This window comes from Coturnix japonica, chromosome 22 (assembly GCF_054131305.1).
Source record: "Coturnix japonica strain WE chromosome 22, WE-NBRP24, whole genome shotgun sequence".
In the NCBI taxonomy this organism is placed as follows: Eukaryota; Metazoa; Chordata; class Aves; order Galliformes; family Phasianidae; genus Coturnix; species Coturnix japonica.
Genome location: NC_140684.1, coordinates 1,778,886 through 1,795,740, shown reverse-complemented (window position 1 = coordinate 1,795,740; position 16,855 = coordinate 1,778,886). Strand labels below are relative to the sequence as shown.

Genomic DNA, 16,855 nt, shown 5'->3' with positions numbered 1-16,855 from the left:
GCATGCACACACATGCATACACAGACTCAGAAAATAAAGAGCAGAGAATATTTCAGAGGAAAAAAAGACAGTTTTGGTTTCAGAGGAGGCATTTTATGGCAGAGCGAATGATAGAATTGAATGGTCACATTTTCTACCTGCAAGTGCATGCACGGCATATTCTTGAACAACAAAATTGAAGAATTCACTGAAAATAAAAGCACTAGGAGTCTAATGTTATTCTTCTGCCAAAGATAGCAACTTAACTTCTTATAGAGTCTATAGTTTGAAGCAGTGGTAACTTGTCGCTCCCTCTCTTTCCTCTGTATTTCAGTTCCTTAGTGAGGGTTATGCAGCCCACTTGGCCTCACTGGAGTTCAGTCTTCATTCACGATCCAAAAAGAACAACTCTCGGATGATCTTGAGAAAGGGCAGCTTTGGCCTCCACTCTCAACCTGAATTTTTGCGCAAGAGAAACCATCTCCGCAGGACTATGTCTGTACAGCAACCTGACCCACCTTCTGCAAACCCCAAACCAGAGCGTGCCCAGAGCCAGCCTGAGTCAGACAAAGATCATGACAGGCATCTGCCTTCCATTGCTTGGGTTAGGGGTGGAGTCCACAAATTTGAGTCTGTTCCATAGGAAGCCTGAGGCTGTAGATTTTGGGTGTCCTCTATTTAACTTGTAGTCATGCCTCAAAGGTATTATTTAGGCTGCTTCAAACTCGGAGGTGTAGAGGGGAAACTGTCTTCCCTGCTCTGGAAAATGTCTTCTTATACCAACCAGGGAACTTTCAGTTTGTTCTCTTGATGTTTTGGGAAATTTTAAAACACTCTAAAACTATCTCAAATGCTTAAACATTAAAGCAAACAGGAAAAAAGTAGTCTTCAGTTATTTAGTTATTTTTTACAACAGATTCAATAAAACGTACAATAAGAGAAAAAGCTGCTACAGGCTTTTTACTTGAAAGAAGGATTGTAGTATCAGCTAACTAGCTGCACCCAGAACAATATAAACAGTAGGTCCTATAGGTTACAGAGAAAGTTCACACTTAAACCATTAGTTTCATCTCTTGCCAGTTCACTTTTGATAGTGATACATTTGTAAGGGAAGCAGAGGTGAGAGTACAATAGTGGGTCATCAGGATCTGTACAGCAAGATAATTTTTGGGTGCCTTGAGTCCAGGATTTCTTTTCAGTTTATACTGTTGGTCAACATACACTAATATAGGCACTCATGCTGCATAAGGTGCTGGACATCAAGTAAATAGAACTCTGCCTGCGAACCAAATCATAAACGCTTAATGTTAGTAATAAACATCTCTGCCACAGTTTGAAGTAGTCAGTGTTGCTGTATGCAAAGTGATGTGCAGGTGTACAAAACAGTGTGATTTTTGTGAAACTTGGTGACTGTGTAAAATGTGTGAACTGTGTGTCTCTGACCATTTCAGACTGAGACACAGATTCTAAGATGGAAGCCTTAAGGGAGCCTTTTTACTAAGGGGTCTGAGATCTGCAGAGCAGTCACTTTTTCCATTATTCTGACTAGAATCTTTAATCTGCAGGATAAAAAATAAATGCTAATGGAGTAAATCATGTACCTTCTCATGCTTTACAGCAAGTGCTCTGCTAAGACAATCTATAGCAATCAAAGTTGCAGTAGTTGAGCTTCAAAGAATGGAGGTGCCAAATGTGTGTTTTCCTTCTTACTTCTTTTCGATCTTTTTCTTACTAGAAGTAAAACGTGTGAAATTTTCCGTAAGTGATAATATTTCTAAACTAAATGTTGTAGTTAGTTTAACATAGCTGCAGTTTGCTGGTTCTTTATGCAACTATTTCCACCGTGCTAAATTAATGATCATAACTTTTATGATAGAACTGATGTATGTTTCAAAACCTGCAATGAAGTTGCTACAGCACAAAACCAGTTTTCTTTTAAAGTTCAAATCAAACTGTTTACCCTGAGAAAGCTTACAGTCAACACATGACTTCTTAAGCTGTTTCTGTATTTGTTTGACTTCCCTCCCTAAGTTTTTTAGCACTGGGAGAAGGATGTTGTTAATGATTTCAAAGTCGGTACGTAAAACAGAGAAGCAGTGCCATGAAAAACTATGATGGTGGTGCAGAAGTAAGTCCAATAATTCCCAGTTCACACAAAATTTTCAGTTTGCTTTTTGAAGGACAGCTTTGTGGCTTTTGTCTTAAGAGGCAACCAGCAAACTAGTGTATAAATGATGGTGATTAGCAAGTTTCTGAGTTACGTATTTCAAATATCCTGAAAGATCTCTGGCACATCAGTAGTTTTTTATAATGCTTCCTGTAAGGGAAGAGGAAATTTTTTTGCTGAAAACTTAGGAAGAATGTTAAGATTTTAGTGGTTCATGTTCATTAGGAAGAGGTAACTTCTGTTACTGGAGCCTGGGGTTTTTAATCTCTGCTGCCAAGGTAGCCAGCTGCAAAAGCTAAATGAACTACACAGAAGCAGTCTTCGCGTTTACATTTTTCACAGTAGTTTCACAGCCGTTCAAGCCATAACTTTTAAGTAGTTTTCAGTGTTTTATCATGGTCCACTGTGTGTTTTTATTCTGATTGTGTCCATTTCTTTCCTTAGCCTCTGCAGCTAGGAGGAAATTGCACAAGGTAGACCAGAGAGCATACTCCATCTTCCTCCAGTCAGTTCACTGCTTGCAGAGGTGTCAGAGAAGATGTTAGAGCAGGGAAGGCTTCTTATCATACTGATGAGGTTTTCTTTCCTGCCGCTGATCTAGGAAAGAAAAAAAGCAGGTAGCAAAATGTACATCTGATGTTTATATCTGTGCTTCTTTCCTGTTAAGTAAATCTTGCTTTAACAGACAGCAAAAAAAAATTTTAAAAAAGGCAATGCCCAGAGTACATCCTCTGAAAAGACCAGCCCAGTGTCTGACCAATACATGGCTGATATAACAGAGCAGTCTTGGCAGCCTCCTTAGGAAAACAAACATTCTTTTTTCTTGTGTTTCCATGACTGGCAGTTTTGACTCTTGCCAGAGCATACCCAGTGGAATATAAGTATTTTGAGCATGCTCTTGGTTGTTGGTTTTAAATAGGTGAATGAATTGAAGAGTGGAGAAATGCAAAGAGCAAACTTGAAATTTGCTTAGAGGACATAAAGTCAACACTGACTGCAGAATTTGAACTTAATTTCTTAAGCACTGGGTGCTGGGTAGCAGTATCCTCATAGTAATCACTATACCTACTAGTATTAGCAAAATTAATTCTGGTTTAGCGGTCTACCTCTATCATCCAAAATCTATTTGCTGAATTAAGTTGCTAACTTAAAAAAAAACCTCCTTCCTTTCTAAAGAGATCTGCGTGTCATTCTGTGACTGTTGTTAAAAGACTACATATAAACACAAGGCTAGATGAATCTCCCAGGTTTATTTTTTTTAGTCGCTGTGTTGGTTCTCTATATGTATCTACAGTATATTATGAGCTAAAAGTAGTAAAACAAGTGCTACTCTTTGTGCTTGATTGAGAGTGGTAACAATTCAGTCTCTAAATGTCATATTGGAATTCAGCTGGAAATATTTTCTCTGACTTTGTTTCCTATGAGAGCTCACATGTTCGTTTCATCATGCCAACACTACTTAATGCTCAGGGATAGAATGGTTTATTGCCTGATAGCATGCCTCCATCTGAGCACTCTGACAAACAATGGTGCGGGCATCGGTTTGGAAGGTAAGGCTTCATGCTTGTTTGGAGCTTATCTTCACAAACATCAGATGCTTTTCTTTTGAAAGCATCAGCTAGCTGCCACTAAATAGAACTTTTGTTGGAGATAAGACTATGAAAGAGATAGTAGTGACTCAGGCATCTCACAGCTCAGTTGGCAGTTCAGTACTTTGCAGACATGGTTAAGGAATTCAATTGCTTGGGCTTTTTTTTGGCCTTTTTCCCCCCAGTTACACTTAGGACAATTTCTGATGAATCACCAGTTTTTTACAGCATATTTTTTTCAATGCCATTTTCTCCTGCAACATTTGCTTCTAGTCAGTGCTTTAGTTTTATGCTTTGTCTACATAAAACCATGTGGCCATTCATGGACATTCATTTTGTGTGGGGATTAGTTTCACTTCAGTTATCACGGAGGGATTATCAGTCCTCCTAAGCCAGCCATTCACTGAGGTTGAGCACGATCCTACAGCCTTTCAGTTCTCTACTGGTTCCTCACCGCTGCATTCTCTGTACGGGCAGCACTTTCTTTAACCTTAAAGGCTGTGGAAGTTCTGAAGCTTTTCCACAGAAAGGAAACAGACAGAGAAAGCTGCATATTACAGAGAAGCACTTACACTTACCTGCTGAATAGAAGAAGCAGAAGTGAAACCGTGAAATACAAAGCTGTTATTTCAATAAGTGCTGAAGCGGTAGAACAAGTGAATACAAAGTAAGCCACACCTGAAAGCACTTACTTTACTTCTTTGAATTGTTGATGTATATCCAGTTTCAAATTACTGTATTAGACAAAAAGTAAAACCAACTGTGATCAGTCGCCGTTTTAGACTTACCAAGATTTATCTGAGGTATTGTGAAAACACACATTTCCACTGTCACATACGTTGTATGTGTGTAACTATTGAAAGCAACCTTAAGTGATGTTTTGTTTCTTCTTTCACAGCAAAATTGTATTTTTTTTTTTTTTAAACAATGACTGTGTTTATTCAATTAAAAAAAGTATTTGCATATGCTGATGCACTTGGAACAGATTACACCTATTTAGTTTTGTGGCATGGTTTATGTTTATTCTGCATAAAAATTGTATCAAGTGTAAAATTGACACGGCACTGATCATTGTTCTTGTTCCTTAGGGATTCATGAGAGTTGCTATTCTGATTTGTTGCACATCACTTCTCTACTACGTAGGGAAGTCATTTCTAAACAAAATAAAAGCTTTTTACTCATTATGTAGAAGTGCAGATACCACAGAGAAATACACTTAATACTTTCATCTATAATTAAAATAAATGCAGCGACATTTACCGTGAAGCTCCACCATTTTGCAAAATAGCCTCGCTTTGCTTTTGTTAGTGAACACATTGTCTTATTTGCACATTGCAAGATCATGACACTGCTAATATGTGTTTTTAAGTCCCTGATAGTTAAGGCTGTAGAATTATCATGTATTTCACAGTATAAATTCAGAAGGGAAAAATGAAATTCTTTATTCATTTCCTGTCCTAAATGCATTAAAAACTTCATTTGAAAGCATTTTTAATTGTACCAGAAAACCAAAGGTATTTTCAGCTTTTATAATTTGTAACTGCTGCAATAATTGTTACTGAACAGATGGGATTTTCCACATTTTTCCTCCTTTTGCCTATAAGCTACAGACAGTGAGTATGTTATCAAAGTACAAGACAATCCCAGTGTGGACCCTTTCTTAATAAGCTTGTTGGCTTAATAGCGGAGAGAAGATGAGATTGTGTGGAGTGCAGTTTCATAGGTTTTTCTGGTTTCAGCTTGAAATACAAGATCTTAAATCAAGATTTCTGCATTGAAGTGTTACTTTCAGTCATGCAGGGGAGAAAGCAGCACTTTTCATTCTCTTCTGGAGTTGGTAGGAGATAGACAGAATTCCCTAAGCGCAAACATTTCCAGCTTTCTTCCTCAGCTTCTGTGAGAGCAGTGATTATTTATGATCTATGTTCATAGCATCCATAGAAATTGTGGTTTTAACAAGGTAATTTGACTTCAATTCTATTTAATTGTTCAACTGTAACTTTAAGTTTCTATTTATGATCCTAAAATAAAAAAAAAAAGGGGGGGGGGGGGGGGGGGGGAATATGTGTGTGTGTGTAATAACATAATAACACACCTTTCTGGATGAAGAGATCTCTTTTTCTTCAGAAACAGGAAATGTCCCTGAGCAGCTAAAATCCTGTGCCATGGACTCTGTGATCCAAGTAAGGTATTGGTATTCCCTCTCTCCTTCCTTTTAAATTAAGCCCAAGGTAATGGGATTAAAGTTTTTCTATTTTAATTTAACCCAATAAGCAACCTTTAAAATATCATATCCTTGTTGGGAGGGTGGAGGAGCATGAAGGAAATTTTGGCAGATTAATTTATAAGGTTGTATAGAACTCAAGGAGGAGATGGGGGAAGGAGAGGAAGAAACAGGTTTACAGTGATCTGCTGAGATGGGTTAACAGAGATTACTATGTAACTTAACACTTGTAGCCTCTAAGGGTTAGCAGTTCCGGGACCTCTGGTGTGGAGGCCAGAATGGCAGCCCTCTCACAGAACCCCAAGCTGTTTCCATATTTTTCTATTTGTTGGGGAGGGGAAAGGATGGTCCACTTAGAACTGAATTCCTATAAGTAAACTTGAAATTGTACATTTTCTTTCAGTCTATAGTTTTATTGAGTGTAAACTTTTAAATATTGTTTGTCAGTGGGAAGGTTCTATCTTGTGACAAATGTTTATATTTCTTATGGCTGCCTTGTAAAGATTCAAAAATGTACAATAATGCATTTCTTAATATGAAATAAGGAGTAAGATTTCTACAACTCGTATAGATTTTGATGTGAGCTGGTTTTTAAAATCTTAAATTAATCAAATAAAACCTTCCTTGCCTTTAAGCAAACAGTGTTCCTGACTCTTCTTATCAACGGTATTGAAAGTCTTAGATCATCGTTTGCATGTCATGTTAGCAAGTAAAAACAGTATCTGAACTGTTTAGTGTGGGTGACCATCTAGAGTAAAACTTCAGTTTGTGAACAGAAGTCAACCTGTGAACTTCAACCCTCCTAACTTTTCAAAAGTAGTAGGAGAAGATACTTCAATAATGAGACACCATCCTTGTAAAACATTTTATAGAAGCAATCTCAGTACATACAAAGAATAACTACTGTTCAATTTACAAAGGCAATGGGTGTTTTGTTTTATTTGGTTTAGTTTGCTAAAAAAATAAATAAATAAAATAAATAAAAAAAATAACACAAGCTAAAGCTCTCACCAGTCATCTGAAGGCTGGGATGTTTTCATGCTTCCAGAGCCTGCTAATTATTTCATTATTTAATAAATTAATTTAGTTTAAGAAGAAAAATTGAAATCAGGAATGAGTATTAAAATCAGTTCTTAAATCAGAACCAAACATTACTGTGTCCTACATTTATACTTAATATCATTAAGATTTTAGCTGTTCCAGTTTTACAAAATTACATACTCATTTTAAAAGTCACTGTACAGAAAAGTTGTCTGAATCACTCTTTTGTTTGAAGGTTGAGTTTAGAGTAGAAAGTAAATTCTAGAACTGCTACTATAGAAACGGCTGTTGAATTCTTGAAGCTTGAGAAATCTTTGTTCCAGTTTGAAAGTCAACATTCCGTTATGAGTCACTCATCAAAAAAGGCTTGTTAATTTTTTTTCTAAAGTAGCATTTGCTTAAGTAAAATACATGTGTCAAATGCCTCGTAAACTTCATTGAACATAATACCTGTATTATAATAGCAAATAATGGTAGTTATAATAGTGGATTGCTCCAAAACTAATGCCTCCTATTTTATGTTGTTGGCCTGTAACATCAGAGACATCTGTTGGTAGCATGACAGTACATGTTGAATCTTCTTAGTGACTGAAAACAATTCTGCTACATTTTCTTGCCATGTGGCAGAGGGTAGCGGGGGGGGGGCAGTGGGACAAAATAGCATCTGTATGAAGCAAAGGTGAAGAATGGAATTCCTCTGTCTGGGGAAAAAAATGGCACACTGACATTCATCAACACTTGCTGAATTTTTATGGAAACAAATAGAAGGCATTACTTTGAGAGCAACTTATGTATATTAATTAAGATCAGCAATTTCTGCAAATAACTAAATGACAAATTATGTTGTACAAAAGCAACGTTTAACTCTGATGCCATGACGGTATTTAAAATAGCAGTAAAAAATTAAGTTGCTATGATTGGTGTGGAACCTGACAATTTAAGACAGAACTACTTGGGCTAACTTACTTAACAGCAATCCTTGGGCTGTGAGTTAAATTCCTAACGTGGTTCCACAGTTGTGACTTTGAAATAACTACAGAAACATGCTGACTTGGAAAGGCAGTTGTGCTCAGAACTCAAATAGCAAATATTGTTTCTTTAAGCTTTACATTTAACTGAAAGTTAGCTTTTGATTTGTTAGTATTAAAAAAATAAAATCAATTGTTAAACTTTGCAAATTACAGATCAGTGCTTTCATGATATATAGGAGGATCTGAATACTACTCTTGCCCATGATCATCATTCATAAATCTCTGCCCTTGCTCTGACCATGCCTACTTAGTGCCTTATGAAAGACCCACATTGAAGATGGTCCATTCTCTCAGCAGGAGATAGATAATACACTGTGGTTCAAATTTAATTCTCTACTTGACTTGAACAGCAAAAGCAAGGGAAGAGAAGTTTTAGGCTGCTCTGTCAACAAATATTATAAAATGTAATTGTTTTGTTTTTTTAAAGCACATTGTTCTATGCAGAGTATAAGATACAGTCTCATATTTCAGGTGAAGTTTTCCTTTACGTATGCTCATAAACTAATTTTATTTATAGCCATTTCTGTCCGGGAACAAACTACTCAATGGATTTTCTTTTCTTGCCTTCTGACAGACTGAGGAAGTTCCTAAGACTGATGCACAGGCTACAGATTAGAATAGTAGTAATCTGATATTGCATGCAGAAGTCATCAGGGTTATGTAATTGGTTATCAATGTGCATTGCTGGAAAACTGGTTAATGGGAGCAAGGAAGGATGAGATACAGACCTGTGTATTTCACTAAACACTTTTGAAAACAAGCAAGAAAGCTTTTTTAAAATGTTCATTGAGCATAAATAGCAGTATACTAATTAAGTATGGCAATATTTTAACTAGCAACAGGAGCAATTTTTGCAATATAAACTAATTATTTAAAACAGACACATTTGAATGATACATGGAGATAGCAACCATTGACAGTTGGAGATCAAATCTTGGTTCATCATGGAAAAGGTAAGTGGGAGCTACAATGCTAAAATTCTTGCCAATTATATACCAGAATAGAAAGCAACAAGCTAGAGTATAAGAGTACCTCTAAAAAGATTTATTCTACAGGTATTCCAAATGCAGAGCCTGCAAACCAGCCAGTGACAGCACACTCTGTGTATCTATCTATGCTGGAGAACCGGAATGAATCACTCTGTGAAAGCAATGCACATCACTGTTCAAAGCTTTAATCCAGCACAGTTGAGGGAGAGGGTGCTTTTTTTTTTTTTACAGAAATAAAGTTCCTAAACTTTGTTACAAGAATAGTAACTGTTACACACACATCAAAAAAAGGCTTGTTAATTTATTTCTTTTTAAAGTAGCATTTGCTTAAGTAAAATACCTGTGTCAATGCCCAGTATACTTCACTGAACCAAATTCCTATATTATATTAGCAAATAATGTTAGTTATAATAGTGGATTGCCTCCTATTTTATATTGTTGGCCTGCAACATCAGAGACATATGTACATATAACACACAGTATAACTTCCCCTTTGAACAAAAGAAATACTTCAAATGCCAAGGTATTAATCATACAATGGCTTGGGTTGAAAGGGACCACCAAGACAATCCAGTTCCAACTCCCACCCCATGGCAGGGTTGCCAGCTACTAAATCAGGCACTAGATTAGGTTCCCTAGGGTTCCATCCACCTGGCCTTGAATGCCTCATGGAATATACACAACTTTTCTGGGCATCTTATTCCTATGTCTCACCACCTTCTGTGTGAAAAATTTCCCCCTAGTATCTAAACCTCCTGTTCTGTTAAAAATTGAAATTAAAAATTTCCATTTAAAATTGTTCCCCCTTGTCCTGTCACTATCAGACCACGTTAAAAGTCTTTCTCTGTCCTGACTATAAGCTCCCTATAAGTATTGGACATTGTGTTAATCTCACAGTGCAGATTACAGTGAAGGTAATTGAGGCTCTTGTGACATTTTCATGGCAAATCAAGTAATGGTGCAATGAGTTGATACTAGAAGCGATGCTCAGAAACATAGTGCAAAGAATTACTATTCCCATTTACTTATGTACAATTATTGCGTTTAAAAATGCTAACAATGCATACATCAACTACATTTTTTGTCACTGTATTAACTACTGAGACAATGCAAGAGAGAAAAACAAACAAAAAAACACAAAAAACAAAAAACTAGAATTAGTGTAGTTTCTGACAACTGACCCTGGACCGGACCCCATCCAGAGAGAGACGCGATCATGGATGCCATGGAGCCTGCTCTTTATTTACTGCTGCATCACACTGCTTATATACCAGCAATGGCTTCTGCACAGGCTCATCCCATACACCCAATAACGCAACCCCATGCGCACATGCCCCTTCCCACTCCCAGAGTCCTCCCCTGAATAAATCATGTCATTACACGGCACTTGGCAAGGCACTTTATTGCATCCCATTCCTTGGTTCAGCTGTTGTTATGTAGCATTTCTTGTGCAATTGCTCAGGTCCATCAACCGGCTGACCTTGTTCCACAACAATTAGACTGGTTAGGGTAATAGTTTGTTCCTTAGTGCTTTGTGATTTTAGTCAAGTGGCAAAGACATCAGTACCAGTAATTTTCTCATATGGGATGAGAAAAATTGTTGCTTGCATAGAAGCATAACTTACAGCTTACGTCACAAAATTTAACTAATCCTCGTGCAAAAATCCACAATATAAAGGTTAAGTTCTGCAACTGTGCAACAGTGTGCTATGGAAACCACACTGAATATGAGGGAAGAACCTTTTGATTCCACACACTAAAGTTTTAAATAAATTTGAATTCATGTCTCTTTTGCTCTCCAAACATCAGATTTTCTCTTTGTAGATACATATCAAACATTTACTTTACCTGTTTGATATTATCTTCAGTTACAAATGAGAGACTGTCATATCACAAACAGATGGAAGAATAGTTAGGAGTGAGATTTAGTTAATTTTCAACATATATTATTATTAACTTGACAGGAGTAAACTTAGATAACTTACAGTTATCTAAAAATGGTCCCATCGGTAGAAGTCGAATTTATTTTATTTTTTTAATTATACAGGATTGTAAGTCTTTATCTCTGTGTAGACAAAAGTACTTAATGCTGAGGATTTTAGATGCTTGACAACTTCTGAGTGCTTGACATTAACTGTTCTAAGAGGAAAGAGTTTTGGGAAATGCTCTGTGTTGTAATTCTTCACCTTTAGTTTTTACTGACTGAACATGTAATTCAGTGTGACATAACCTCTACAAACACAGCAACCTATCACCGCTTGGATTAACAATTTTGTACAAGAGGCTTCTGCATCCTCTAAATGTTGAGGTATAGTTACCATTAACTATTTGTGAACATAAAGTTACCTGACAAGAAAATTTCTTACATATGTGCAGACACCAATGCAGATAAGTGGTCAGTGGTTTACAGTTTGATTTTTTGTTTGTTTTTTGTTTTCAAAATATTTAGACTAATAGCTCTTCTACACAGAGGCAATGAGGTACTGTTCTCATACAAGGTTACAGTTGGGGTCTGACTGGGTCAGACTTCCTCAACAAGAAACCCAAAGACAAGGAGAGAATCTAACGTTTTAAAATCTGCACATCCAGATTTAATCTGCATAGGTATCTTGAAAAAAGAAAGGCTCTGTGTTACAGTTGATGAAGTTCTACAGCTTTTTGTCATCCTGAGTCAGAGCAATCACTTAGACCGTAATGTTTGAGCGAGAGGTGGCCTATTACCAGGAGTTGAGATGAGGGATACTTAACAGTATTTACTTCTTGTCTTTCACAATACCATCATCAGGTGCCCTGAAAAGATGCTTCACTTGGCAAATCCCTGAAGAGACCAGATCCAACTCACGGTCAAATTCCACTCCGGAAGAATTGTCATTAGTAAAGATTAAAGTGGACAGACTGAGTAGGTGGCAATGCCCAAGCCTATTCAGTGGATAAGGAATTGGTTGGATGGTTGCAGACAGTGAGTTGTAGTCATTGGCTCTATGTCCTTGGGTAACACCAAGGAGTCCATCTTAGGACCTTCAACATCGTTATTAGTGATCTGGATTGTGGGATTGAGTGTACCTTCAGCAAATTAGCTAATAACACAAAGTTGAGTGGTGAAGATGATACAAAAGAAGGAATGGTCCAGAGGGACCTGGACAATCTTGAAAAGTGAGCCCCCATGAACATCATAGGATTCAATAAACCCAAATGCATGGTGCTGCACTTGGATTGGGGATGTGTACAGACTGGGAAAATAATTCATTGAGAGCACACCTGAAGAGAAGTTATCTGGTATCTTCATGGATAAAAAACTCAATGTGAACCAACAGCATGCGCTAGCAGCCCAGAAGGTCAACTGTTTCCTGGGGTGCAACAAGAGGAATGGCCAGCAGGGCAAAGGAGGTGATTGTTCCCCTCTACACTGCCATTTTAAGACCCATGTGGAGTACAGAATCCTGGCTTGGGGCCCTCAACACAAGAAATACATTGAGCTGTTGGAACAGGTCTAGAGGCCACAAAGATAATTAGAGGGCTGCACTTCACCAATGAAGAAAAGCAAGGGATCTGGGCTTGTTCAGTCTGAAGAAAAGGCTCTGTCTGAGGACACCTCACTGTAGCCTTCCAGTACTTCAGGGGAGCTTATAGCAGGAGGGAGGCAGGCTTTTAACATGGGCAGATATTGATAGAAGAAGGGGGAATGGTTTTAATCTAAGTGTCCCCCTCTCTTAGTTAAGATATTAGTATGAAGTTTTTTACTCAAAAGGTGATGAGGCACTGGAACAGGTTGTCTGGAGTAGTTTTGGATGCCCTATGCCCTAGAGGGGCTTGAAGCCAGGCTGCATGGTGCACTGGGCAATCTGATCTAGTGGGTGGTAGCCCTGCCCACAGCAGGGCAGGGAGTTGGAATTAAGTGATTTTAAGGTCATGTCCTACCACCCATGCTATTCTGTGATTGATTCTGTGATCTTGAGTCAGATGCTGTTTGTTACAGTCTGTTTCTGACTGTAAGCTTTCTATGCAGGGATGTGCAATTGTGTAGAATTTAAATCTTCTAGTAGTATATCATTTCAGTGGAATAGGTTAGCAACCTTCATCTTGCCTTTAATTGTACAAGATACTGTAGTCATAGCAACAATAATAACAAACAAACAATAAGGTTCACAAAAGAAGGTGGCTTACATTCTTCTGCTGGCAGGAACAGGTGACAAATAGACGCTCTTCAGTGCTGCCGATGCTCTCCTTGATCTCAAGAGCGGGACAGCATCTTCACCATGCAAGGATGGGAAACCCCTCAATTCTTTATGTTTTGACACCCTTGTTGGCGCAAGCAAAAATCTTCTGCTGGACTCTGGAGTACACTTGGAACTAGCTGCTGGAATAACACTGTTCATACTGAGGCACGGTGTTTGCACTGTTCTTTTCTTGGAAAAACCAGTTGCAGAGCTGTATTCAGCTGGAAAGGTCGCAGTTGAACATACTGGGCTTTGGCAAGTCTTCTGTATTTTCTGAAAGATGCATTAGTTAGACATATTAAGCAAATAAGTCAATCAGTGTATCGTTTGGGACCACAAAGATGAGGAAGCCTCTTTGAGCTGAATCCCTAGCTTTCACTCTCATATCAGGTTTAGTCTAGCATGAATGCTTTTCTTGTGTACCAACTTGGGTTGGATCATTTGCTTCTCTAAACCTTGGAACTTGTTAAGGACTTCTGCATGCTTTTCTTGCATTCTGTGCAAGAAAGAGCCAGGCTTCTTAATACACACTGATGAACTTGAAGTACACTTAATGTCTTCCACCAGCAAGAACAATACAAAGTTCAGTTTGCTAACATACTACTACCCACTGGATTTTATCAGTCCAAATTATGTTGACAATTTGGAAGAACATCCTAATAGTGTGGGTACAAAAACAATTTATATATAAAGCTACACCTTTCTCAGAATCAACTATTTGCAAGCAATGGCAGTCTACCTATATTCTTCCTCATGAGGGCTGCTCTGTCTTACCTGACCACATGAAGTAAGGGAAAAGGTTTTGATTAAACTACTTCCCATGTAGCTACTGCTCACTTTCTTGTTCTGCCATAGCCATAATTTATCCAGATAATAAGGCAAGAGTTACCTAGCCAGGATAATAAAATTACTACCTGTTCATATAATTATAGGGTATCATCAGCTGGGAGGGACCCACAGAGAGGACAGGACCACCCAAAACTGAAACCCTGTGCAAATGCTTCTTGACCTCCAGTAACTAGAATTTGTGACCACTGCCCTAGGGAGCCTCTTTCATTAACATCAGCCTCTGTTGCAGAATCTTTCCCCAACCCCAAGTTGACCCTCCCCAATACAGCTCCATGCCTGTTACTGTCATCAGAGACATCAGGACATGGAGTGACCCTACTAAATAATGGTAGAGTTTTAGATTAGATACTAGGCAGACATTGTCTACCATGAAGACAGCGAGGTACTGGTACTGGTTGCCCAGATAAGTTGTTGATGCCCCATTCCTGGAAGCATCCAAGGCCAGGCTGGATGGAGCTTTGAGCAGCATGATCTAGTGAGTGGCAATGCTGCCCACAGCAGTGGGACTAGAACTAGACCATCTTTAAGGTCCCTTCCAATGCAAGCCATTCTGTGATTCTAACAGAGATGAGAGCTGAGATTTAGTTTCCTGTAATCTTTAAAAGAATATTAAAAATTCAACCAACTATTAGCACCAAAAATACATAAACACTGCTCAGCAACACTTCAGTCATGCCTGTTACTGACATCAGAGAGCAGAACTCAGCAGGGACCCTCTGCGCTTCCTTGAGAAAGCTGTAGGCTGCCATGAGGCCTCCCCTCCTCTATGCTGAACAAACTTAAGTGACCTCAGCCACTCCTCACATGTCTTTCTTTCCAGACCCTTCGCTATCTTTGTAGCCTTCCTTTGGACACCCTCCAATAGTTTTTATGTTCCATGAGCCAACCACTACCTTGTGCAGTACAGAGGATAAACTATCAGGAGTACATGAAAGTTCAGAAATCTTAGTGCTGAAATTGAAGCAAAAAATAGGCACTACCTACATGCCACTGCAAAGACAAAGTACCTGTGACACTGTTCCAAGAGCATTTCTTGCTGTTTTTGTAATACTTTGGAGCATTTGACTCATCTTGCTTGCCTCCATGTTTTCCCAAAGTGGTGTCTCGTGGAAATTCAGCTCCACTTGTTTTAATGGTATTCGCTTTCTTAGAGACATGCGAAGAGTATTAAGAGAACTGAAAGAAGCTTTTCTCCTGAATTTGTCTGGCACAGGGCTCTTATTCTCATCATAGTCATTTAAAAGCAGGTGTTTCTGCCAGCCCATTGTTGACCTGACATTTTGAAGCATAGATGCCATCTTGTTTCTGTTCTTTGTCAACTTTATTTCTGAAACAGGGAGAATATGAAGAAAAATTAAAGCAAGGTCCACCAGTGTGGAAAAGGAGAAATGGAAACTGTGCTATAATAATACATCTAGTTACATTTACCTGAAATGAAAGTAGAGCCAAGCAGACTCTTTACTTCTGAGCTTGAGGGAGAAGAAAACATGAATTCCTACAGCTACTCATGTATGTCTGTGGGCAAGTCTTCTCATTTGTTTGACTTCCAGGACATCAGTCCGGGTAAGCTGTGAGACTCAGTCTTGTAAAGTAGAACAGAGTTTAACTGCAAATTAAGCCAAGGTCTCACACAAAAGTTTTGGCTTCATTAAAAATCTTCTACTCCCGGGCAAGCTCACAGAGCTCCTGCTGCCTCCTGACTGAAAACTTACACTTAAGTCTATCTACAGTTGTAACCATGACAAGTCCAAAAGTGGACAACAATTGCTAGTGACAGAAGAAAAGCAAGAAGGGCTAAAATGCCCATTACTTACAATGATCCATAAAAGTGTTAAGTACGTATTCTAAATTCCTAATTTTCACTAGCTCATTAGCAAAATATACTGCTATTACTTCTGAAAAGCAACTGAAAAGCAGATGTATTTTAGCAATCTGAATTAAGAGTTAGACATTCACTGCTGTTTCATTAAGAATTAGACAAAAAAACAAACACGGGAGAATTCTGACACTGTTACATTAAATATTACAAAACTCCCCATATATTCCTTATTAAATCTCGTTTTCTAAGTACCCCCACCTCTCAGAAGTGGCCTTATTTATCTCAGAAGTGCAAGAAGTTATTGAAAACTTTTAAATCCAAAAACGTTCAGGGCATTAACATCTTCAGTGCATTTTTGCACGTAGCACCAAGGAAAAGCTCGTAATTGGGCAATGTCAGTTAACCGACTGCCCCGTACCTTATCCCGCTTCTTTTGTAAGAGACGATGCCTGCTGTCGGTTTATCGGTGCTGTCAAGCGCTGTTAATCCCCGCCGGTCGCTCCCGCCGAGCCGGTCCTGCACCGCGAGCTGCCGCAACGCACGGTCGAACCCACAGTAAGGGCGGTAAAGGCGACGGACACTGAGGCGATGGACGCTGAAGCTGGAGGAGACCCGACTCGCTCCCCTCGGACGGCGGGAAACGACCCGGCACAGACCGCTACCACACAAGAGCCGCCTCGGCCGCCGCGTTCAAATCTCGCCCCGCCTCGTCTATGATTGGCTGCCGCCTCTCGCAGCGCGGTGGCCGTTAGGCTGTGAGGCGCAGTGGAGAAATGTGCTTCTCGGTATTACAGCCATGGACGCTCCTTTGCTTTTTTCTTTCCTCCTACCAATTCACTTTAAGGCTTCCAGATAGGAAGAGGCACAACAAATCTGTAACTGTCCCAGTGTACATCCCCTTGCCTCCAACCTCCATCTATGTAGGAAAGGTTTCAGGTTCCTTTTGCCTG

At 38.9% G+C, this 16,855-nt stretch overlaps 2 protein-coding genes across 27 annotated transcripts in view; one reads left to right on the top strand and one right to left on the bottom strand.

Moving 5' to 3' along the window:
* The window catches only part of PITPNM3 (PITPNM family member 3), a 63,248-nt gene extending 56,655 nt beyond the window's left edge, over nucleotides 1-6,593 (top strand). For all 26 annotated transcript variants that reach the window (XM_085521832.1, XM_085521823.1, XM_085521830.1 and 23 more), the window contains one exon: nucleotides 314-6,593. In XM_085521832.1, the coding sequence (XP_085377958.1) occupies nucleotides 314-622 (309 nt within the window). In that variant the 3' untranslated portion in view covers nucleotides 623-6,593. The remainder of the gene's footprint in view (nucleotides 1-313) is intronic.
* Nucleotides 6,594-8,393: 1,800 nt separating this feature from the next.
* PIMREG (PICALM interacting mitotic regulator) lies at nucleotides 8,394-16,609 on the bottom strand. Its single transcript, XM_085521854.1, is given in 6 exon segments — nucleotides 8,394-8,577; nucleotides 8,580-8,675; nucleotides 11,777-11,874; nucleotides 13,168-13,510; nucleotides 15,094-15,413; nucleotides 16,324-16,609. Coding segments are annotated over 5 exon segments (867 nt in total). The 5' UTR covers nucleotides 15,385-15,413; nucleotides 16,324-16,609; the 3' UTR covers nucleotides 8,394-8,538.
* Between the last annotated feature and the right edge of the window lie 246 nt (nucleotides 16,610-16,855).